Genomic DNA, 24,598 nt, shown 5'->3' with positions numbered 1-24,598 from the left:
CTTCGTTCCGGTGGGGAAATTTCAATTACTATCAGTTTGATGCAAGAATCAGAGTTCCAACCCCATAGACAACTCCCACTGCCGGTACTCCGTATCAAAGACAAAGGTCTCCGGGCGGATGCTGTCAAACATCTCCATTTCGTCGCCATCGAAATTGGAATTAGCTGCATCTGCTTCCGCCGCCAATGGCCAGTTTTCCTCCGTATCTACGATCCTCCCATCCTCCTCTCTCTCCTCATCTTCATTTTCCCTCTCCACTTCCCTCTCCCCCTCCTCTGCCTCTGCCTCTGCCTGCTGCCACCCGGTCTCCTCGGCCTCCCCACCTCCACCAGCCTCGAATCCATATTGCAACGGCAAGGCTCCCATAACCCGCCACCTGTGCGCAAGCCCCCGCAACAGCCTGATGGCGCGCGTCGCCTTAACCCACCTACTCTGCATCACTAGAAGCGCACGGAAACACACGCGGAAGTGGGCAATCGATTGGCTACGCAAGGTATTGTGCGTGCTAGTCGCGTTACACAGATGCGTCACGGCGGCCGTGAGCACGCTATGCACGATAAAAGGTGGGGCCAAGGACAGCGGAAGAATATTGGCGTGGATACGCAGGAGACGGACGATGGATGCAGCAGCGGTGGTAACGGAGCGGAGGGCCAGACGGTAGATAGTCGGGCTGTTTCGGACGGCGACTTTGAGGTAAGGGCGGTGGATGAGGATGAAGGACATGTGGTAGGAGATGTGGAGATAGATAATAGCAGGAGTAGGAGTCTCCGTGGTGATGCTAGTGCGTGACAGCTGGAGGGAAGGGTGGATCTGCCGATAGAAGGAGAGGAGCTGGTCGCGCGCGTCGAGGAGGAGGCGGGATCTCTCGGTGCTGCTGAGCTCGGAGAAATCAAACGAGTAACTGTGGGGCTTTAGTGGAGGAGTTCGCTTGGATAGATCAAGGGGTGGGCGTACATTTTGTCCATGTACTGGTCATGGATGAACCACAGGCGGCATTGGTAGTCGAATGCCAGCTCGTCCAGAGACGGCGAAGGACCGACCGCACTAAGGAAGGAGGGACACTTGATCCTTTTCCACGGGAGCAGACAGTTCCTGCCGAGGAGAGAGGTTGCAATTCTGTTGCATATGTTCAGTTGGCACTGCCCGGTCGGACAGGTAATATCATGAGCTTGACGCACCGGTCCATCAAAACAGAAGACCAAAGAGTCCTCAACCGTGAATCACGAGTTCTTGACTCCGCGGAGAGCTCACCAGGCGCTCGACTGGCGGGTCCTCTGTCTGGGGTTATGATGACTGGTAGGCCTAGGTGCAGAACTAGACTGGCACACATTGCTTTGCCGTAGAAGTCAGAACCTGGTACCTGGAGCTACTCCTTGCATATCCATTGTAACTCACAGTTATACATCCAGGCCATATTATGTTGCTCCAAGCCTAGCTCTCTCCACGACATGATGGAGAGAGACTGGATCGTCGAGATTTCTGGCAACTCTCGACAGAGCTGTAGTGCTGTCTTGTCAAATGCAGCGGCTGCCTCATCACCAATTGCCTTGCTCTGCGGGTCATCCGCAACCAGAGCTGCAGCGGCCAACGCAGCGGTTTTGACCAGTCGTAGGCCGTGACTCAGATCATCGCCACGGAGTTGGTCGAGGGTTTCGCTGTCGACAAATTGCTGAATGGGGTTGATCAAGTTTGCGAACACATCAAGCAGATAGTTGGTAATCCCCAGTATATTAATCGGATCCGGCCAGGGGGCTGGTATATGCGGTGCTCCCGATGTGGACGCCGTTGGCGTGGCCACAGCCTTTCTCTTCTCCCGAAAGTCTGCAGCGTCCCAGTGAGTGACGGGAAAACAGAAGTTGCCCGATGGCCCGATAAAGGATGCATCGCCGTTGTTATCAAGGCTCATGCGCCATATCAGGGCGCTTACATCCTCGATCGCCGTGGTCATGCTATCCTGGATGGCAACAGCGCCATCTTCTTCACTGCTTCGCTTCGGCTCCCCCTGAGCATGAACCATATCATCGTCCAATATGGTCCGCCTGGAGAAGGGTGCCTGTGCCAGTTCCTGCTTTAGTATTGCAATCTCGTCTTCCAGCGTCCGCACATAGTCCGGATCCACTCTGCGCCTGCTGCAGATTAGCATCATTCAAGTTTGCTAAGGGTAGATACTGACTTCACACGCTTCTCCACCGTATACTCACAGATCCTGTTTCGTTCTAGGCAGTAGGAGCAGGTTGGGCGTAAGCCATCGCACTAGGGGTGAAGTTGTTCAATCTTTAGGCTCTTTCGCTCCTACCATGAGAGCTTACCTTGCGCTTCCGTTTCCGACAGGCCTCACACGCAACAGAAACGCGGGAATATGACTGCATTGTCTTGCTGCTTTGCAGTTCCATAGGCCATCAGTGTTAACCTGGAATCCTGGGTGAGATTCAGCTTCAGAGGCTCCTGATAGCGATGCATAGGCGTGGTAGGAAACGGTTGCGGGGCACTTCCGAGTCTGGGTACGGAGGATCGGAGTGGCCACTTCGCAATAACGGCTCTCCTCACCAAGTCTATCTACCGCCTAGTAATATACTGTATTGCTGTCTCTATTAATATAGAATATTATATAAAAAGGACTTAAAAACTGTATAACTGTATGATCTGAGTTAATAATAGTTAAATATAAAGTATTTACTCTAATTATTAATATTTATTCTAGGTTATTAATTACTATTATTCCAGCTTTTTAAAGGCAAAAGACTATTATATTTATTAACTATATATAATACATTGACCGCGGGATTCTAATTAGGCCTAGCGCCGATGCGTTCCTTTATTAGATAGCTAAATAGTTAGAATCTCTTTTCTAAAGAATCAATGATGTCTATTTTATAAGGATTTATTAGATTATAAGCCCGGCCAGTTAAAAAAAAATCTAGAAAATTATTTAATCTAATAAAAAAAATCTTAGAACTTATTATTAATATTTAATATTAGTTTAAACTTTTTATTCACGGGAAAGAAAGCTTTAAAAAAAAGAGATCAATAATATATATTAAAATAGCTAATGCAGTGACGTGGCGTATCTTCATTTGTGTATTTAAGGAGAAGACACAAGGCTGAGTTGCGGGGAACTACATTCGGACTTTGATTTTTCAATCCATCCTCTTTATGCACCCAGCAAATATTTTCATGAGCGAACTTAAGTGTGAGCCGACCTTATATCCAAATTCTTATCCAGTTCCCTAGCTTTACCATAGCTCCGCTTAATATAATGCCTTTCTGGGATGAATATACAATGGGCTAGATCTGTAATATTCATAAGAAATATATCGCTATTCGAGCTTTTCTAGATAAAATAGATAATATAGGTAAGCTACTAATGAATAACAACAATATTTATACTATTGGTGACGTCAGTCGTGTCTGAAGCCGTGATTATGCAGATTTAGTGCCTACGCCACTCCGTAAAGCACAAATAGCGGGCGAAGAGTAAACTTCCCCGCCAGTCATGTAAAAAGGCATATACACCTTGCTGTAGGGTGTATAAGTATACGGACCCTGCTCCCTTGATAGGTATGCTCTTACGCTTTTTGTAGTCCCCCGTTGAAATTGCTGAGCGTGTTCTTCTCTGCTGCGTTAAACAGATATTAACGATATTTTTTTTTTTTTTCATTACATCCATCTCTACACAACCAACATGTATGACCCCTGTGGTTACTGGAAAGGATTGTGCTAGTAAGACAGATCGACATGAGGGACATTGAGAGAAGACAACTACGTCAGGATATTGGGCTCAGCCCGGAACCCGGGGATTTACTATTCTATACACCTTGAATACAGCCTTTTCTTTCATTGAGATGGCGCCTGACTCTAGAGGAGCCAAATGCAAACTTTCTGTGGAAATAATATATGGCCCGGCGAATTACCTCATTCGTTAAACCCTGCCATGGGTTATGGTGCACGGTACAGATCGTCAGCTGGTGAGTCGTAAAAGACTAGCCCTCTTACTAGCGTTCAATAAGTTGATAATACCATCTCTCAGACTATTTTTCCGAAATACGCACCGGTGGTTGTGACTGGCCGCACTTCCCCACTCGGAAGGGAAAAGTGCTGGGGCCTGATCGTAAGCACAAGTACTTGGTTTGGTTCGGTATGTGATCCAAAATCCGATCGGAGTTATATCCGGAGATAACTATTAAGAAATGAGGAAGAGACCGAGTAAGGATTCTTCCTCGAATAACAGTGTCTGGAAGTAATCAAATGACTAAGCTGTAGGATTTCTTACGTTTAGTATAAAGATCTTGTTAGATTCCCTAGAATTCCTCATGGTCTCTACATAATCTCCCCTTTCTGTATACCAAGCCATCTTCATCACTTTGAGCAACCAAAATGCGTGTTTTCGTTACCGGAGGTACCGGCTTCATCGGCAAAGCTGTCGTTGAAGAACTGATCGGGAAAGGACATAGCGTCCTGGCCCTGACTCGTTCCGAGAAAGGTGCGAAGCTTCTGGCCAACCTAGGTGCCGACGTATATCATGGCAACCTGGGGGACCTTGAAAGTCTGAGAAAAGGAGCTGCCGCATCAGAAGGCGTCATTCATTGTGCTTTCCGAAACACCGTCCAGGATTTCACTGTGGCTGAATTCGAAGCAGCCTGCCAAGAGGAGAGGCAGGCGATTGAGGCAATTGGAAATGCTCTTGTTGGATCAAATAAGCCACTGGTCATCACGTCGGGCACGATGTTGCTTCCACCCGGTCGCTTAGGAACAGAAGATGACCACGATCCTAACCCTCGTTCACCTATCGCTTTGGCCCGAGGACCGTCAGAGATATTGGCTTTGTCGTTTGCCTCGAAAGGAGTACGTGTTTCTATCCTTCGCATCCCACCCGTCAATTATGGTGAAGGGGACGAAGGTTTCGTTCCAATGATGATAGACGCAGCGCGGAAGAACATGAAATCGATATATATGGGCGACGGGTTAAACCGCTGGCCAGCGACACATGTGCAAGACACTGCCAAAGCTTATCGTTTGGCGCTGGAAAAGGCCCCAGCCGGTTCAACTCTCCACGGCGTGGCTGAACAAGGCGTTCCGTTGAAAGATATTGCTGAAGCGATCGGAGAACGGCTGAGTGTTCCGGTGGAGAGTAAGGAATGGGAGGATATGAAAGCACATTTCGGGTGGTTGGCCAATATAGTTGCTCTTGACAACTATATCTCCAGCCAGAAGACACAGGCACTACTGGACTGGAAGCCAAAGCAGCGCCCACTTTTGTCTTATATCAAGGAGGATATATGAATCGTACAAGCTGGTATCTTGCATGTCTCAATTTTACTGAGAGCTATGAGAACGGATGGGCAATTCAAGCTCATCTGATTACATCTTCATTTTGCCAAGCCGAAATCAATGCAGAGTCCAACATATTTTTGTGAATGATGTATATTTTTTTGTCTTTCATCACGGTTGCTCAAAAAATGGCATGTCCTATCCACCAAACACCCCAGATGAATGGCGTATGGGCTCCCAGAACGGTTGCTCTAGTTGATATTGCCACAAGGAACTGCTTTAGCTTGTGATATCTTTGTCCCTTAATATTGAGTGTTTAAAAATCAGCGTCTAACTGACATAAACCTTAGTACATTTATATTCCATTTGGATCGCGCACTATTTTTCCTATTTCAATCCGCTATTGAATAGCTACTGGCCCTCATAAGTTTCTGTAAAATTCGGTCCTTCTAGAAACCGAGAAGAGCAATGCGGCGTTTGTGTTTATCTATTAATCCCAGAGATGCGGTATTGTCTGCTAGGAGGGTCGCTGATTGGAACTCCCTCTGTACTGCTTTATTTAATAGCTGCTGGTGGAACGCAGCAGCGGTGTTAAAGTCCACTACTTTATTTAAATAATATTTAATGGTGTTGGACTCATAATCAGTAATCTAATCCTGAATTGAGGCAGGCGCTTTGTCTACTTCGAGTATATTAGTTAGTTGTCACTTCTGACATAGCGGGGGAAAGGATTATACTGTTAATAGCGTTGATATTGCTACGCTAGAGTATTTTCTAGGTTAGGTTTTGCTCCTTGCCAGACTTCTCTCCGGTCCGTTTAGGATTACGGCTCTAAGTTTGGGATTTAAGCGGTTGAAAATCTAATGTTTGATAACTATTTAAGGTATGCTCTGGCTCACGAAAGATTGGCTTATCTAAGTATTTACTCTTGACCTTCAATTTTATATCTCTTTGATATAGAGGGATTGGGAAAGAGTATATATTCTCTATATCTCTATAAGCGGTGGTAAAGATGCGGTCATGCTAGGTGAGAGCTAAGAGTTGTAATAGTAAGTCAAAGATCAAGTTTTCTTCGTGCTCAATTATAAATCTCTTTCTATATTCGGGTAAATAATATGGTAATAAATAATATTAAGAACTATGGCTTACATTCGAGGCTTGCCATCCTCTCCTTTGATATGGAGTAGAGTCACAGTGGCGGCGAGGATGTTCGGGCAGCCAGGCACAGGGTTTCTAACTATACAGAAATCGACATGTGTCCAGATAGTGCCAGTGTTACTATCACCAGCAAGATAGCCATCATCTGTCACGCTATAACAGTCTGATATTGAATCAATATCCATCGTCTACGGTACTGTCGCAACGAATGGCCATTATGCTTTCATTACACATCCTACCGGTAGGAACAGGCCTAGAGATAAATTGAATTCCTAGCAGACCGCGCTTTGCTCAAAGAACATACAACTACAAGTCACACCTATAGTTGCTATCACCGAAACACGACTTACTCCAGCGACTTCAATATTTGCTCCTGCAGCAGTTGCTCTGTAAAATTCCATATCTGTGGTGTGTTGTGCGAGTCGAAAGTGGCTCCAGTATAATAGGTGTGCCGCTCACCCTGCAATGCGTCAAGCTCTTGGTAAAACCCATGCGCGATGGCATCGGCTGAGACTGTCATCTGGTATGGGCTGTGGTTTGCCAGTCTGACAAACTCAAGGTCAGTGCCGTCAATACCTTGGGTCTCTCGGATACTAGAGATGCCTTTCACGATGCCAGCTTTCACCTGTTCTTCCGACACTGGAAAACGACTGGAGAAATGGACTGTACATAGCCCCTGCACGTCGCTTGTTCTCATCATCAGTATGCCAGGTAGCTGGGGACGCAGGAAGGGGTGATCCGCCCCTCGGTTTATATAACAGATATTATCGGGATTGCCCTGGATGCGGACCAATGCGGGATAGAAGTAAATGTGTTGGAATTGAGAGAAGAGCTCCTTCTCCTTGGGGCTGACATCGAAGCCTCCGAAGTTATCCAGGTGAGGTGGGAAGGCGACAATAATCTTCTTCGCGCGGATCAGCCTTGTCTGTGAGCCAGACTGCACTTCCATGTAGACCCAGCCTTTGGTATCGTCTCGATCCATCTGTACCACCCTGCTGTTCAGCAGTGCATCTTCTCCTAGCTCTTTACGGGCGGCATCGTATATGGCACTGTTATTATGATCGGCCGGGCGGACGAATCCAGTCTTTACCCCGTTCATAGTGTCAGCACACATGTACTTCATGATGTACAGTGTGGGCATAGTTTGCCAATCACCGAGTGCGTTGATCCACGCGCCCATTTGGCCGACCGCCGGCATCATATCATACTTTTGCACGAATTCTCCGAATGGAAGAAGCAGATCCTCCGGCACTGGATCCGGTAGATCAAACCCAGTCTTCAGATAGGGATATTTGGCCAGCTGGGCCATATATTTCTCCGTAAAGGCTGCCATTTCCGCCTTCGAGGAGTCTTGGACTGGCGTTCCCGTGCGGAAGTCAAACATGTGCATCTTGTAATCGAAGACAGCTTTCGTCAAAGGGATTTCAAAGTGCTCGAACATTTCTCGGACAGATGAAAGGTTCTGGAAGTAGGTGACGCCGTAGTCAACGGCCCGACCGGACTCGGGATCGATGTAGGTGTTCGTCTGGCCTCCGAGGCGGTCCTGTTTCTCTAAAACCACCACGCTTTTGTTGTGCTGACGTAGGCGAATGGCAGCATGGGTGCCTGCTGGTCCGCCGCCGATGATACAGACATCGCGAGTAATGATATCAGGTGGGCTATACTTGGAGACATCTATGCGACCTTCCATCTGTGGAGGCGCGGCCTGTGCCATGGTTTGTGAAAATGCACCCATAAGGAAGGAGAGGGCACTGTGGAAGAACCCCATGCTTGTTTGAAATAGACTGATGACTGAGGAAACACTGATATGAGCGGTGTGTGTTAGGCAGTGGTGAGAGAAAGTCACATTGGAAGTGTGATTAAATCAGCCAGGGGGATGCCCCAAGACAGCATCCAATTGTCACTACACTAGTCTACCTGAATGAGGATCTCCGGTCTAGAGCCAGAAGGCCCACATAATGTCCGCTTAATACTAAGAACTCGGAGCCGAATAGTCGGCCAGCCCATCTGAGTATGTGTTGCTGATCCCGCGGATGTTCCCGACCTCGTTTGCTGTGCTGATCTCGGGGATCTTGTGGGTCTGGGCTGGTCGGTTCGTAGTCTTTCTCATACGACAGGGTCCGTATTAATGAGGTGCTTCAAATGCACCTTAATTGAAGTCATGTTCTCACTCTCTGATCATAGGGTACGACGGGGCCACGTCACTCCGAATTTCTAGGTAGTGGTTTAGGGGTCTGGATCGCTGAAGGGATGCAGCTTATTGAAACAATTCAGTCAGCCATGAACGCCACGAACCCTCGTATAGACCCACTATAGTTATGATCCACAGCGAGAAGAATGAAATCGGCAGCAGTCTATCACGCTTCATTTTGCACGATTGCGTACATTTATCATAGTTCGTCAGTCATACAAAGCAACATACCCAGGTGCCTTTGTCTTCATCCGAGGGGGGAAAAGAGAAGAAAAGAAAAAGAAAAGAAACGCCCAAAAAAAAAAAAAAATAAATCAAAACTTAACCTTGTTATCCTTACCCTTACCTTAGTACGTGGAGGATACCTTTCTAGACAATAGCATCGGGAATTCATCCACACGTGTACGATTGGGTGGATGCCAGCCGGACTGATGGCACTTTTCCCCGGAGATCGACGTGGTTCATCGTGGTACGATTCGGAGGATGGAGCTCATCGAGTTTACTGAGTACTGGATTGGCGTGGGCGATTTTGTCTCCACACGGCCCACTGTTATCAAAGTCGGATTGGTCATGCTCGATAAAAAAGCAATGAAAAGCTCGGAGCGGATGTTCCCGAAGTGAATCTCAGAGTGCCAGCTGTGATCTGCGGACAGAGACTTGTATTCGATCGGTCATCAGCAATTGTCTAAATAGGAAGTTGGTATGTGGACATGCAGATCTATTACTATTAGTAGTGCTGATCAGGTAGGTCATTACCACCAGCAATCCCTCACTTCGGGTATCTGCCTCGCAAACACCCACAAAGCAGCTCAGGAAATGAAAATTGTTAAATTTTCGAGGCAGGCCTACTTATTTCCATTCACCTCTAAGTACCTTGCAAATATTTCAATTAGGTAAGAAAAACAGAAATGACGCGCAGCTGAAGCCATGCAGACGGCATCTGATATATCTCACTACATGTATGCCATTGCATGCTTTCGTATCTATGAGGTTGGTCATATCTACTGAACTACATGAGATATATACCATGCTATGCCAGTATTGTGTGAGACGGGAGAAAGAAGATGTCAGTAGCGTAGCGGTGTAAGTTGGTTAGCTGCAGCTTAGAGAGAATAGCAATGCTTCTAAGATTTATTATGTAACGCATTCAAATTTTCGGGCAAAAGGAAAGAGCGAGGAAGCTCACGACATGAGTGCACTACCCTATTCAAAGCAGCGGAATTTTGCCTCAGCCCCCCATTGCCCGACGATATCTAGTTGGTCGAGATCATTGACCGCCAGGAATGTGTTGCTATATTCGTGCTGCGGTAGAATAGGTACCAGCCCGTACTATAGGGCAAGCCCCGTGGTTAGCAAATATAAACATCGGGCGCGACGTACACGTCGGCTGAATCAAGATCAAATAGCTTACCTCGGTCAATCCATTGCTGAAGCCACGGGGCTCCACCCAGATATGGTAACCTTGTCCGTTGATATGAAAGATGGCCTGCTGAGTCTCAGATATGGATCCAAGAAGGGTCACGTTCGTGTAGATCGGGTGCCAGGGACAAAGAAACTTACTTTGGTTGGGTTGCCGAATTTGCCGACCCTCTATTAAACCATATCTTTTAGAGTCTGTACGTAGTGACTAGCTAGGATGCAGTTGTGATTACTTACACCATCGTCACGGCACAGCCAGAACTCTCCATCCGCCCGGAGCTTAGTCTGATCATTTAGCTCTTTTCCTCTGGGGAGAAGAGTGAGCTCATCCCGTTCATTGATGGTTAGGGTTCGCCCCGACAAAGAGGTATAGTATCCAGAGAGAGTGGGCATTGTTATACTTGACTGTTGCGCAAAGCGTAGCTCGAACCGTTGGCGAAAGAAGGATGTTGAATTCAAGTAGCTTAATTGAGGGGCATTCGACCAGAGTTGAAGAAATATATAAAGACGCCGGGAGAGTAAATCATGCTGTTATTCAACTTCACTTGGGGCTAGGAATTGACGTATAGGAATTGTTGAGGCTAGGTTATGGAAGCTAATAGGACTAACCACTATTACTTACCGAAACTTTATATGGCTTTCTTCGAAGAAAATAGCACATATGTATGCAGCTTATTAACGACGTGATTCACAGAACCGCATCGATGACAGCTAGGCAAGGCTGTCGGGTTTCAATCAAGAAGGTTCAATAGCGCATCCACACATACATACATGGGGCAGCTTTCAACACGTTGTCATTCCGCTCAGCTGATCGACATTATATGGAACTCAAAGCTGACCAGGGAATTAGTACATAGAGGAATGTGAGAAGCTGAAGCCGATGTACAGCTCTCGTTTACCGGCCAAGCATTCCTGGCGTAGAAGCAACTGGGTTAGCTTTGGCGGTGTATGGAGAACCAATTTTGAATGTAAAGGCAGAGATGATACTATTGCTAGCCTCCTAACGACAATCAGTGGGTCAGGTACTCCCGTGCCCCCCCGAAGTTGAGGTGCAACGTGCAACTCGTGCGCGATGGTGCAGATCCCGAACTACGGCTGGGTTCGGTGTGGGTCTGCAGCCTGGACCGTGCAAACCTATTACTAAATCTCATGCATTGTCATCTTACCTATAGTATTTGTTTTTTCTTTTTCTTTTCTTTTCTTTCTTTCTTTCTTTCTTTCTTTCTTTCTTTCTTTCTTTCTTTTTTTTTTTTTTAAAAGAAAAAAGAGAGAAAGAAATCCTAGGATTTACTTATTCATGTCGGGAGAGTAGAAAAATGTAGCTTTGAAAGAAATGGCTGTTTATACTCACTTTACGGAGTCATTGTGAAAGAATGCCACCACTAGAATCATATACAAAGTATACCCTAGACATATTGGGATTTCGCTGAATGAGAAGGTGTATATTATTGTATTAATCAAATAGTTTTTCTATCGTATCTGTTGGGTGTTCCCACAGTATGTGTGCCCCATGGAGCTGGGAGCCACGAGTCTCTTGGCTAAACATAGTGGAGTATAGTGATTGAAGGTACTTCTAATCTATTGGGAGGAACGCCACTCCAAGGCTGATCGGACAGTAAGATCGGTCATTAGGAACTGACTACTAGTAGTAATTCAACTTGAAACATGTGGGCTACATGCTCGTATCAACTGGGAAGGGCGGACAGCCACCCCAAGCGCCAAACTAGATTTAAATAGGGAAATTTCTGAGTACTGGCATTCTTTCCGCATCTTCTCGTATTAGGACATTTGACTGGTATCTTCTGCAATTGTTGACTTACCCCTCTGAAGCCCACCACGGAGGTTGATAACGATACGATCATTATTCCATTTTACTATGGGTAGTCTAGACCCTGAGAGAGAGGCACTAGAGCCTACGTTCGCTATGGATACTATTACCGACTCGATTCAACAAGCTAAGATCCCCTTACCCACATCCAAACGGCACATGCGGCCTCCAAGTTGCAAGAAGAGATGATTCTTGCGACAATGATGGACGTGGACCATCAGGTCTATCTGGAAACATACCATTTCACTACGACCCAGAAGATCCAGGCCACCCAGTTGTCCCATGCCCTGCAGAGACTGATAGAAAAACACGCCATCTTGCGGTCATTGTTTTGTTGGGACGATAATGGCAACAGCACAAAGTCGACCATGGTGCGTCTTGTGGTTCTCGATACGAAATACCTTCTCAAGATGGGCACCTTCATTGGGTACAACGCCCAGAATGCAAATGTGGTATTCTATATGATAGGATCGCCCTTTTCAGCCGGTGTAGAGTGGTCCGGGGAATTGCCATGGAAGATCTCTCTTTCGCAGTCGTCCGATCAACAAGGATCACGATTGACTCTGAGCTTCCACCACGCAATACTCGATGGAACCTCGGCACGTCAGCTACTACTCGCGATTCAAAATGAGCTAGACTCCCCAGCGTCTGTAGTACCGCAATTCGACATCTTTGCAGCCAACAAAGCCCTGGCTAAACGGTGCAATGATGATACTCGCGCTCAAATCAAGGAGAGGTTTGCGGCAGTGCAAATCAAACCTAACCTCCAAAGTATGGAGCCTGGCCGGCGATCGACTGAGAACTTCCGGCACGCCGAGCAAACAAGCCGCATCGAAACGAGGTTTCCCCCTTATGCTGCTAGAGCTGCCGTTCCCGCCTGGATAGCAAGATTGGCGCTATCGATGGCATTGTGCTCGTGCCAGGGCGTCAGTGAGACAGTGTTCCTGGAGATCATGTCAGGTCGAAAGGCTCTTTCACAGCAGCATCAAGAGGTCCTCGGTCCTCTATTGGCTCCTCAAATTCGACATGCCCGGTTTCCCAGAGATACTCCGTTATCAGATGCTGCGCAGTCACTGAAGTCAACCCACGATGTTGAACATGGGTTTTCTGTTGGTCAGCTCAAATCACTTTTACCGGAGCTAGCCCATCATATCGATGTCAGCCTTGTTTGCCAGACAGACATGTCGTATCCTTCAAATGGAGTTGGCGGTTTCCTATGGGATTACCGGGAGACAAAAACTGACATTCCTTTGGTCGTCGAGCTATTGCCACCGAGAGAAGGATTCTTTCACGTCAGTATTCGTTATCATCAGAGTAGGTATACGGACGACTATATAACTAGGCTCCTGCGAACCTTTGGTGGGTATTTGCAATGGCTGCAAGGAAACCACACCCACCTATCCCATTATACCTTTCATCACGGGAGCTCGGACGGTGATCCACTTCTCAACATTGTCAAGAGACACGAAATCGACGCTATACCACAGGAGCAGCTCCACTGTTCGACCGAGCCTCACATCAAAACTGAGGTTGGAGTCCATGAAATATTTGAACTCCAGGCAAAGCGAACGCCACAAAAGATCGCTTTACAATACGAGAATTCCCAGTACATGACCTACGCCGATCTGAACCTACGATGCGACGAGATGGCAGGCGCCCTTGCGTACCAAATCGGGCGCTTAGTCCCACGACCAGCTGATTACGAGGAGGTGGTTGCAATCTGGTTTGAAAAGAGCATTGATATGATTATAGCCATCATGTCGATTCTGAAAGCTGGTCTAGCATATGTCGTCATTGATGTGAATCACCCGGCTGAGCGAATCGCACATATTCTTGAGCTGTGCAAGGCAAGCATTATTCTGTGTGGCAACATGACCGGCGCAGAGAAACTGAGCGAAATCGCACGCAGGAGAGGTGCATCAATATTCACTTTAGGCGATCTTCTCAATGAGCAGAACCCTCAACTAGGTCAACGTTCTCTCAATAAAAGAAGAGAAGGCTTTTCGGCTTCCTCGTTGGCATGTGTTCATTTCACCTCAGGGACGACTGGAGTGCCGAAAGGAATCATGATTGAGCATCGCAATATCGCGGCAGTTGTACGTACCAAAGTGCCTGGTTTTATGGGGGACTGGACTGCTTGTCAGCTTCAGTTGACAGGCCCTACGTTCGACATTATAATACTAGATGTCTTCGGCACACTAGGATGTGGGGGACGGCTTATACTTGGTTCAACAACGAGCTTGCTATCATCACTGCCCCAGTGGTTGGAGAAGACCAGCGTAACACATCTATGCACGACGCCTGCCGTGGCAAGTGCATTCAATGAACAGATTCCAGTTTTTCTGCGTGTTATTACTCTTGGAGGAGAAGTGTTCCACCCTTCCCTCTTACGAGACACGCCCAAAGAATGTCGTATATTTAACGGATACGGTCCTAGCGAAACCACAGTCGTTGCAACACTCTATAAAACTGACCCGAGCGACCAGTCTGTACAAAAGATTCCCGTTGGGCTGCCTTACGGACGAAGTCGAATCTATGTTGTAGTGCCACAGACCTTCCAACAAGTAGCTGTTGGGGAAATTGGGGAGATCATTATAGGAGGGCCGCAAGTCACGCGAGGCTATTTGGGAAATCCAGAACTAACAGCGTCAAAATTCCAACCTAGCCCCTTCCCTGACTCTAAACTGGTATATCGAACGGGAGATTTCGGCCGGTTCTTGCCTGATGGGACGCTGGACTACATTGGGCGCATTGACAATCAGGTCAAACTCCGCGGCCAAAGAATAGAAGTGGAGGAGGCTGAAGCAGTAATTACAATGCATAGTCGAGTGAAGGCCTGTGCAGTTGTTAAGGCTGACACATCTGATGGCGGCTGTTTGGCAGCATTCGTCGAGTTGCATACAAGATCTACAACCAATGACCAGAACGGAGCGTCTGGAGAGCTGTCTTGGTCCCAAACTACAAAGGAGCTCATGTCCAAGGCTTCTCAGACTTTGCCGGAGTACATGGTGCCAGCGTTTATCTTCCAGGTGAAAGATCGTCTTCCACATACGATGAATGGAAAAGTTGATCGACGTGGGCTGTCGAATCGAGCCACGAAACTGATCGAGGACGAGGCGCAACTCGCAACAGCCAGTTATTCCGAACCCCAGAGCAAAGCGGAGAGGGTTGTATGTAATGTGTTTGGTGATGTGTTGTCGTGTCGAGTGGGAGTTGATGATAATCTCCTGAACATGGGTGGACATTCTATCACTGCCATCCGAGCCGCTACCAGAATCAATCACGAGCTGAATCTTGAAATTACCTTTCGAGATATCTTGCAATTTCCTACTCCTCGTTCCTTATGTGCCCGGATTTATCAACCAGGCGAATCCACAGAGCAATCAGAAGCACGGAAGCCAAGATTGGACCGAGTTTCAGAGCCTGTGGAGCTATCTTCTGCTCAATCTCGGCTGTGGTTCCTAGACCAGCTACACCAAAGCTTAAGTTGGTATCTAATGATATTGGCCTTCCGGGTTCGAGGCCCGCTTCGCCTAGATGCGTTGGAAGCGGCCTTCCTTGCCCTTGAACAGCGGCATGAAACCCTTCGAACAACCTTCGAGCAAAAAGACGGAGTAACTGTTCAAGTGGTCCATCCGTTTCAGCACAGGCCACTGCGAGTAACAGATATAAATGGAAGCGATAAGGAGCAGACGCTTCACAAGGCACTCCTTAAGGAGCAGACCACGCCTTTTAACCTTACAAGAGAGCCTGGATGGAGGCCGTCAGTCTTTCGGATAGATTCACAGAACCATGTCATATCGATTGTTATACATCATATCATAGGAGATGGCTGGTCGATGGGTATTGTGCTTCGGGAGCTAGCTGTGCTGTACGCTGCGGCTATCAGCGGCAGTGATCCAATGACTCGATTGACACCACTCCCACTTCAATATCCTGCCTATTCTGTTTGGCAACGGCAGGAGGAGCAACTTGCTAAGCACCGCCATCAGCTCAAGTACTGGTCTGAACAGTTACAAGGTAGCCAGCCGGCTGAGTTTTTCTGTGACAAGGCACGACCGTCCAGTCCATCAGGCAATGCTGAAGTGAGAACACTGAGCATCACAGGGGAGATATATGACCAGCTCCGAAGCTTTTGCCAGAGCTATCAAGTAACGCCATTTGTACCCCTACTGGCAGCATTCCGAGCCGCTCATTATCGTCTCTGTGGGACCGAGGACGCGACTGTTGGGACACCAATAACGAACCGGAGCAGAGCGGAGCACGAAGGCATAATCGGTTTGTTTGTCAATGTGCAATGCATAAGGATTCGTATCTCGGAAACAGATTCATTCGATACATTGACAAAGCATGTCAGGGATACCGTAACGGCGGCTTTCGATAATGAGGAGGTCCCCTTCGAAGATATTGTCTCAGAGCTGCAACCCACAAGAGCCACGGATCGTAATCCATTGGTCCAGACAGTATTCGCTGTACACCCGGAGGGCTTTGATCAGATCTCCCTTGAAGGGCTCTACACTGAAAGAATCAATGTCACATATGCTACCAGGTTCGATCTAGAGGTTCACTTCTATCAGCATGCCGATGGCCTCGCAGGTGAGATCATGTATGCCACTGATCTCTTTCACTCTGAGACAATCCAAGCAATATCATCAGTCTTTATGAGTATCCTCCAATATGGCGTGCAAAGCCCTAATACAAAGATTGATGTTATACCACTCATGCAAGCACCGTCCACTTTTCAAGATGTGGACATAGTCGGAACTCCATCCACTGACTACCCGAAAGATATAAGTGTGGTCGAACTCTTTGGCCAGCAGGTCGCTGCCTCGCCTAGCGCAGTGGCGGTCAAGGACTCATCCTGCCAGCTAACCTATGCTGAGCTTGACCACCAATCTGATAGGATTTGTCACTGGCTGATGGGGCAGGGATTACCGGCAGAGACGATTGTTGCTGTATTCTCCCAGCGGTCGTGCCAAACAATTGTCACCTTCATGGGAATATTGAAGGCCAGCATGGCCTATTTGCCATTAGATGAAAGAGTCCCCGATGCTCGGATTGAGGTTATCCTGGCCTCCCTCCAAGATCCTAGGCTTATCTTGGTTGGCTCCGGCGTTCAAACCCCAGTCGTTGGGCTCAAAGATGTTATGATAATGCCCATTTTGGGGATCATGGATACGAAAGAAATACCTCCCGTGGTACCTGTCGCGGGGCCTTCGGCAAGCAGTCTAGCCTATGTTATATTCACGTCTGGGTCAACTGGTCAACCGAAGGGCGTGATGATTGAGCATAGAGGGATAGTGTCACGTATGAAACGTGGCAACACTGTGAGCGAGAGCGATTGCACAAAGGCTTGGGCTCATTTGAGCAGCATTGCATTCGATGCTTCTGTTCTAGAGATCTATACTCCGCTCCTCAATGGCGGCAGTGTTATCTGTATAGATACCATGACGGTCCTGGACTATGCTGCTCTGGAGCAAACCTTCAGCAAAACGGGTGTCCGATGCGCTCTGCTCACGCCAGCTATGCTCAAGCAGCTGCTATCCGAATCACCGGATATCGTTGCACAGCTCGATACTTTGGTTGTTGGTGGTGACCGAGCGGACCCTCAAGACATGTTCAGAGCACAACGGTTGGTGGGATCGAGCGTGATCAATGCATATGGACCAACGGAAAACACAATTGTCAGTACAGCATACTGCATGTCGAAAGACAGCGAATGTTCCAATGGCGTACCAATTGGCCGCGCCATTAACAACTCGGGAGCATACGTCATGGACCAAGAGTTACGCCCTGTTCCCCTAGGAGTGATGGGTGAGCTTGTTGTAGTTGGTGACGGACTTGCACGCGGCTATACAGATCCAGAACGAAATGGAGGATTATTCGTCACTATCACTATCAGCGGACACTCGATGAAGGCATATCGTACAGGAGACCGTGTCCGGTATCGCCCGGTCGATGGTGAGCTGGAATACTTCGGCCGGCTCAACGATCAGGTCAAAATTAGAGGTCATCGGGTGGAGCTGGGTGAGATAGAGCAAGCTCTATTGGATCAAGGCAGCTTGGCCGAAGCGGTTGTTGTCTTGCAGCGAAGCGATGCTGACGATGATACTCGTCTGGTTGCTTTTGTGAGAGAGAAGCGGGATGTTGAAGATAAGGAACACAATAACGAGCAACAACAAGAGGAAGGATGGAAAGAGATCTTCAGCACAGCCGTGTATGATGTCGGAATTCAAAGTCATCAAGTTGGACGCGACTTTTCTGGTTGGACGTCGATGTACGACGGAACTAACATTGACAAAGGGGAGATGAATGAATGGCTGGATGACACCATTTCAACTCTGCTAGATGGCCGCCCCCCTGGCAATGTCTTGGAGGTAGGGACAGGTTCCGGAATGATCTTGTTCAATATACCACAGGGCTTGAGGACCTACGTGGGTCTAGAGCCTGCCCAGCCAATTGTTGACTTTGTCCAAAAGACCATCCATGATCATCGTGGCGACCTGAATGACAAGGTTCGACTGCATACCGGGACAGCGGCAGATGTGGGCAAGATAGCAGAGTTTTGCACTGCGCAGCCAGATCTTGTAGTGGTCAACTCGGTGGCCCAGTACTTCCCAGGCGGAGATTATCTTGCTCGAACAATAGGCGATCTTCTGAAGGAGCACAAGGCGAAAACTCTGTTTTTTGGCGATATGCGCTCCTACGCCTTGTATAGGCAATTCCAAGTGTCTAAGGCTTTACACATTCTCGAGGACAAGGCTGAGCCCAGCGCGATCCGCAAGATTATGGCTGAGACTGTAGAGAATGAGACAGAGTTACTTGTCGACCCAGGCTTCTTTACTGCTTTGCCTCACCGATTTCCCGGCCTTATCCGGCATGTTGAAATTCTACCTAAGAAGATGCGAGCCACCAATGAACTGAGCTGTTATCGCTATTCGGCTGTTATTCATACTGTCCATGGAGATCATCCCCTCTCGATTTATACCGTTGAGAGCCATAAATGGATTGACTTTGTCTCGGAAGCAATGGATCAAGCTGCACTCATCGATATTCTTAGCAAGAGAGCCGACGATACCGATGTTGTAGCCGTGGCGAATATCCCTCACGAAAAGACAATAGTTGAAAGGGTCGTCCTGGAATCACTTGAGAATCAGCCCCAGGCTTGGCAGGGACTGACATCTATTCGCGACGAGGCCCACAAGCGCAACTCACTCTCGGTTATTGATCTGATAAACATAGCTTCCATGACAGGATTTCGGGTAGAGGTTAGCTGGGCTCGACAATTTTCACAGGATGGCGGTTTCGACGCGATATTCCACCGCATCCAGTCAGAACAAAATCAGGGACGGGCAGCATTTCAGTTCCCAACAGACCACGAAGGCCGCCACGCTGACACATTGACAAACAATCCAATGCTGCCTGGACTACGGAAGCCTATTGAACAGACCTTGAGAGAAGGGTTGCAGCAACGACTTCCTTCATACATGGTACCCTCTATCATTAAGGTCCTCGATCAGCTACCTATAAACCATAGTGGCAAGGTGGATAGAAAGAGACTGGCACAAATGACAGTGACTGTTTCTCCATCGTTAGATGAGATAGAGAGAGAGTATGTGGCACCCAGGGACGACTTGGAACGGACTCTTTGCGAGGAATTCGGCAATATCCTTGGGTCAGAAGTTGGCATTATGGATAATTTCTTCAATCTCGGCGGACACTCTCTGATGGCGACGAGAGCGGTATCCAAAATTATTCGTCGACTCGGATCTGTTCTGAATGTCCGAGATTTATTTGATTATCCAACTCCCGCACAGCTCGCCAGGAGAATCTCGTCGGAGAGGGACGGTGAAATGATTGAACCCACGGTCGGAGCATCGCACGCACTCACAAACCTTGCCCCGAATGAAGTTGTGGGTTGGCGAGAAGCAGTCAGGGAAGCTGGACTACACGATGGAGACATAGAAAGGGTAATGCCATGCACCCCTTTCCAAGAGGGCGTCCTTACAAGCGACATTGTTCTTGAGGGCCGCTCAGCATATCAGGCGGTTGTGCAAGTGACAATAAATTCTGCCCTCGACCTGGAGGCATTGTCTGCTGCTTGGAGAATCACCGTTAAAAGGGAGGAGATGCTCCGCACAGCATTTCTACCTAGCATCGATGCGTCAAATTAGCAAGGTATCTGTGGCCGTTCTTTCTTGCAGACAGTCTTTCGTGATAGCTCTGTTGAGGTTCAAAGAGTTGCCACAATTCAGGGTGGAAAGGCACGCAGCGGCGACATTCAACCGCAGATGGATATGGGCAAAATACCAGTGTCATTGGAATTGGATCGAGAGAGAGGCTCAAGTCGATGGAGTCTCAGGCTCAAAATTCATCACGCTTTGTACGACGGGCAATACCTCTCTTCAATTATCCAAGGTCTGGTTGGGGTTTACAAAGAGGGTAGCACATTGTGCAAGAGTTCCCACAAGGATCGGGTCTCTTTCTCAACGTTTGTACGCACGCTACAGGACGGGGACCCCGATAAAGCTTGCGCCTTCTGGAAGGACTACCTTAAAGGGGGTATGAGTGCTACATGGCCTGTAACTAATGGTCTCAAGGGTCCTATGGCAGTAGATCGATCCCCCAAGATCAAGATTGGTGAGTGGGCAGGCGACGCTCGCAAAATTGCGAAGCGATTCCAGATTACACCAGCTGCAATGGCAAGGGCGGCCTTGGCTTTAACCATAGCAGAACATAGCAATTCGGATGATGTGATCCTGGGTGAGGTATCAAGTGGCAGATATCACACCGGCTTTGTGGCTGGTCCTTGTATCGCTACGCACCCCGTCAGAATTAACATGGCAAAGCAGGACACGTTTCAAAGTACCGATAATACGCAGTCTCGAAGAATATCACTACATAGTCTGCTCAAGCTCTGTCGAGACACATACTTGGATACTATGCACTATCAGCAAGTTGGTCTCGAGTCAATTAGGCTATCAAGTGAAAGTCCCGATTTACTACCGTTCCAAGTTCTATTCGTTTACCAGGAAGCGGGCCCAGAAACAAATGACTTCACTATATCCCAATCTGAACAAGGCCGTGTGGACTTCCCTTTGGTATTTGAAGTGTCTTGCCATTCCACAACTGGCCACCTTTCAATCCGATGTGTATTTGATCCCGTTATATTTCCGCCTGGAGATATCGACTGGGTGATGCAACATGTTATTGATGCGCTCAGTCTCATCGCCGATCAAGCAATTGCACGAAAGGCCGTACACAAACATATTGATGCCAGACTTGTGATCAGTGCCAATGAAAGAGCGAAGTTGCAGCAGCTAGCAAGTAAACAGGATGTCGTCGCCAACGACCCCGATCAAACTGTCATTGATATTATCAGTCAACAGGCAGAGAAGGCCCCGGAGAAGATAGCCCTTCAGTTTGAGCAGGATCAGTTCCTCACATATCGGCAGCTGTTGGATTCCGCGACTATGCTTGCTGGTAGTATCGAACGCATGCTTGAGAACAGGATGACTGATGTTGACAATCAGCCATTGATTCCAATCGCTTTTGACAAGTCTTCAGATATGGTGATTGTAATTTTAGCTATTCTGAAGGCCGGAGCAGCTTTCATTCCGTTAGATATGAACTATCCGATCAAGCGGCTTCAGGAAATCTGTGAGCTTACACAACCGCCAATTTTGATATGGGATGGCATCAACGGCAGCGAGAAGATCAACAGCCTGACCAACGCGACAGGAGCTGTTGCCTATACAATAGCCGATCTCAGGAAGTCTGGCGGACCAGTATCCGGAGGCAACCGACCTACCTCTCTGAACAGTCTAGCTTATATTCTGTTCACCTCAGGATCTACGGGCGTGCCAAAGGGAGTCATGGTCGAGCATCGAAATCTAACAGCCTTTACAATGTCCGAGGAAGGAAGTGTCGACTGTTCATGGACTTCCAACCGGCTTTCATTCTTGGCCTATACGTTCGATGCTTCGATGGGTGATCTGTTCGCGACACTATGTAAGGGTGGTCGCTTTTCCCTGGTGAGACGTAGCAAAATGCTGTCGCAACTCAATACCTGGCTTGATAATATGAATATAACACACCTGGCATTGACCCCTACACTCGGTGGTCTATTGCCCAACGATCTTCGTGAGGGTAGTAGGCAATTACCGCATCTCCGGAACCTAGTTTTCGGAGGTGAGCCGTTTCGTGCCAGCTTCCTCCGCAGGACACCTGTGGAGCTCACCGTGTGGAACGGCTATGGTCCAAGCGAAACAACTATTGAAGCAACAGCATGTCAGCTACAAGGACCAAGTGCCGAGAGTGAGCGTGCCAGAGCATACCTTCCGATTGGATCCCCCACTGGGGGTTGCCGTATATACATCTTACGACCTGAGACGGAGGAGCCGGTACCCATCGGTGCCATTGGAGAAATATGCATTGGAGGACCACAGGTTGCGCGCGGATACCTCGGCCAGCCAGACCTAACAGCATGTCGGTTTACGCCCGATCCATTCGCCCCGTCGCGCGAGGGAAGGATGTTCCGGACGGGTGATCTAGGCAGATTCCACAGTGATGGTAACCTCGAGTATCTCGACAGGGAAGATGGTCAAGTGAAGCTTCGGGGTCTGCGAATTGATATTAATGAAGTGGAGTCAGTTGCCCAAACTCATCCTGCGGTGACAGCATGTGTGGTAGCCAAGGCAGTAAACTATGACTCTGAGGCTCTAATAGCCTTTGTCGAACTAAGCCAGTCGCCCTCGATTAATGGGAACGATCTTATGACCTTGATAAAGGACCACATTTCGCGCAGCGTCCCGGATTACATGGTACCTGCGCATCTCCTACTTCCGCAGGGGCCGTTGCCTCGAACAGCACATGGCAAAACGAACAAGCTAGCAATCCAGAAAATGGCAAATGCAGCCTATGAGCAGTGCATGGCAGATGTATCGGCTGGAAGACAGGTTCTTGTTCCAGCCATACCCGGGACTCTTGAGGCCACAATCGCATCAGTCTGGGCTAAGGTATTGGGAATAAAGGAAGATCGGGTGGATATAACCATGCCCTTCTCTAAGTTGGGTGGCGACTCCATTCGGTCAATCACCTTGTTGGCCCTACTTCGACGAGCCGGACTGCGTGTAGACATGGCAGATGTCGCTCCATCCTCCACTATCCAGGTCCAAGCAGTTAAGATTCGTGATAGAACAAAAAATGGTCGTATCGCGGGCAATCTGCACGTCCATGACCGGGGAGGTAGAGCAACTATCGTTCTTATCCATCCATTCTTGGCGCAGTCGACTATCTTCGAGCCGCTTGTACCTCTACTAGATCGCCGCCTCAATGTTATTCTCGTCGACGATCCGTTTTTTGGTACAGATTCTTGTCCCGCGACATTGGCGGAATGGGCCACTTCATATCTGATCAATCTCAAGCCTCATTTGATCCGTGGTCAGCCTGTCATATTTGGTGGATATTCCGTCGGAGGGTTGATCGCGTTCGAAATGGCACAGCTATGGGGGACACGTTACGGAAGTCACAGCGCATCTGTCGTCTTACTGGACCCGGGAACATATGAACCTATCAATCGCACGTCGGCTGGAAACTCAGACGAAGAAATCATCCGAAACTCCCTCGGAATGTCGGACGTTGAACCAGAAGATCTTGCTCCGTTCCGAGAACACTTTGACCGTCACATCCGGGTCCTTCAGCACTCCGCCAGGCCTGCTTTGTACCAGGGAAGATGTCTTTACCTCGGCCTCCCTGAGCGTTTCCAGGATGGCACAGCTGCGTGGTGGAAAAATCAATGTCCCAACATTGTCATGAATAAGGTTGATTGCGACAACCACTACAAAATGTTGAAGGGGCGTGGCAGGATTCAGGCTATAACTCAGTACATCAATGAATACAGTGCGAGCCTTCTATTCGGTGTAGCGGATAGTGACTCCAGTCCTAATCAAAAGAAACGCTCACGTCCATCTGCTCCATTTGTGAGCACCAAAAAGACAAAACGCCGATGACCCTGAGCCGTTGCGATGATCGTGGTCCAGTTAAGGTTCGGATATGGAGAGAGGTTGGGAGTTAGTGGGGAATATAGAATGAGTTTACTTTCGAAAATCTATCTGATATTATTTCTAGTTTATTTATCAAGTTGTTCATAAATATCTATTTTAATACTTGTCAATCACATTGCAATGACTTATGGTTATCACTCTCACAGTAATAATATTATCATGGAACACATAGTGCGCTGGAGATATATCTTGCAGAGTAGAATATTTTGTTTCCATCATAATACTCGGCCTTTCTAGTACAAGCAGTCGATCCGACACATCTTAAGACCTGAATAATATAGTGTGAACTAGTAGCCTTAATAGCCTTTTAAAGGAAGTTTCAGACTATAAACTAAAATTAAAAACCGTTTTTAGTAATCTTATCTAATAGCTAGTATAGGCAATCTCTATACTCTATCTATTTAATGTCACAGATTTGATAACGATCATGCAAGGTGACTATGCCGGATACCCTGCCCCAGGTGCATGGACAACTCGGCGGCCGAACGGCGACATCGGCGTCTATATTCGTCGCCTTTCTAATGACGTACAGTGGCCCCGATCTAGAAAATGTAGACAGAGAGTCTTAGGGGTCTTTGGCTATAAATTAGTACTGAAAGTCATAGTAGGAAAATCAAGAATCAGTCTTCTGTCTTTAGTATCTACTGCCTAGTGCTTTGCCCACGTATC

At 47.9% G+C, this 24,598-nt stretch overlaps 7 protein-coding genes across 7 annotated transcripts; 3 read left to right on the top strand and 4 right to left on the bottom strand.

Moving 5' to 3' along the window:
- Positions 1–48: 48 nt before the first annotated feature.
- On the bottom strand, positions 49–2,393 carry F9C07_2074190 (C6 transcription factor; the record flags this gene model as incomplete). The annotated part of the gene is made up of 6 exons (XM_041294501.2): positions 49–901; positions 955–1,116; positions 1,179–1,353; positions 1,396–2,126; positions 2,174–2,253; positions 2,310–2,393. 6 exons carry the CDS (start codon positions 2,391–2,393, stop codon positions 49–51), a joined length of 2,085 nt encoding a protein of 694 aa, XP_041148784.2.
- Positions 2,394–3,468: 1,075 nt separating this feature from the next.
- On the top strand, positions 3,469–6,155 carry F9C07_2286606 (uncharacterized protein). The gene is made up of 3 exons (XM_071510843.1): positions 3,469–3,965; positions 4,028–4,203; positions 4,277–6,155. Exon 3 carries the CDS (start codon positions 4,375–4,377, stop codon positions 5,278–5,280), a length of 906 nt encoding a protein of 301 aa, XP_071367969.1. The 5' UTR covers positions 3,469–3,965; positions 4,028–4,203; positions 4,277–4,374; the 3' UTR covers positions 5,281–6,155.
- A 136-nt stretch (positions 6,156–6,291) lies between these two features.
- On the bottom strand, positions 6,292–6,611 carry F9C07_11769 (uncharacterized protein; the record flags this gene model as incomplete). The annotated part of the gene is made up of 2 exons (XM_071507680.1): positions 6,292–6,364; positions 6,418–6,611. The coding sequence occupies 2 exons, from the start codon at positions 6,609–6,611 to the stop codon at positions 6,292–6,294; spliced, it is 267 nt and encodes an 88-aa protein (XP_071367968.1).
- Positions 6,612–6,691: 80 nt separating this feature from the next.
- F9C07_1808031 (amine oxidase, flavin-containing superfamily) lies at positions 6,692–8,495 on the bottom strand. Its single transcript, XM_041287102.2, has one exon. The coding sequence runs from the start codon at positions 8,192–8,194 to the stop codon at positions 6,773–6,775; it is 1,422 nt and encodes a 473-aa protein (XP_041148786.1). The 5' UTR covers positions 8,195–8,495; the 3' UTR covers positions 6,692–6,772.
- A 1,325-nt stretch (positions 8,496–9,820) lies between these two features.
- Positions 9,821–10,429, bottom strand: F9C07_2236078 (uncharacterized protein; the record flags this gene model as incomplete). Its single annotated transcript, XM_071509982.1, has 4 exons — positions 9,821–9,946; positions 10,029–10,103; positions 10,178–10,207; positions 10,274–10,429. The coding sequence occupies 4 exons, from the start codon at positions 10,427–10,429 to the stop codon at positions 9,821–9,823; spliced, it is 387 nt and encodes a 128-aa protein (XP_071367967.1).
- Positions 10,430–11,800: 1,371 nt separating this feature from the next.
- F9C07_2286603 (uncharacterized protein) lies at positions 11,801–24,144 on the top strand. Its single transcript, XM_071510842.1, has one exon. It carries the CDS (start codon positions 12,050–12,052, stop codon positions 20,036–20,038), a length of 7,989 nt encoding a protein of 2,662 aa, XP_071367966.1. The 5' UTR covers positions 11,801–12,049; the 3' UTR covers positions 20,039–24,144.
- F9C07_1807954 (uncharacterized protein) lies at positions 20,019–24,064 on the top strand. The gene has a single exon (XM_071508405.1). It carries the CDS (start codon positions 20,156–20,158, stop codon positions 23,873–23,875), a length of 3,720 nt encoding a protein of 1,239 aa, XP_071367965.1. The 5' UTR covers positions 20,019–20,155; the 3' UTR covers positions 23,876–24,064.
- Positions 24,145–24,598: the final 454 nt, after the last annotated feature.

The sequence above is a fragment of the Aspergillus flavus genome, chromosome 6 (assembly GCF_009017415.1).
Source record: "Aspergillus flavus chromosome 6, complete sequence".
Lineage (NCBI taxonomy): Eukaryota > Fungi > Ascomycota > Eurotiomycetes > Eurotiales > Aspergillaceae > Aspergillus > Aspergillus flavus.
The sequence above is the reverse complement of the archived record's forward strand: the minus strand, read 5'-3'. Positions and strand labels throughout refer to the sequence as shown.

Excerpts from the sequence above, each read along its gene's own strand:
- F9C07_2286606 (XM_071510843.1), top strand. The coding sequence starts at position 4,375 with ATGCGTGTTTTCGTTACCGGAGGTACCGGCTTCATCGGCAAAGCTGTC.
- F9C07_1808031 (XM_041287102.2), bottom strand. The coding sequence starts at position 8,194 with ATGGGGTTCTTCCACAGTGCCCTCTCCTTCCTTATGGGTGCATTTTCA.
- F9C07_2286603 (XM_071510842.1), top strand. The coding sequence starts at position 12,050 with ATGATTCTTGCGACAATGATGGACGTGGACCATCAGGTCTATCTGGAA.
- F9C07_1807954 (XM_071508405.1), top strand. The coding sequence starts at position 20,156 with ATGGATATGGGCAAAATACCAGTGTCATTGGAATTGGATCGAGAGAGA.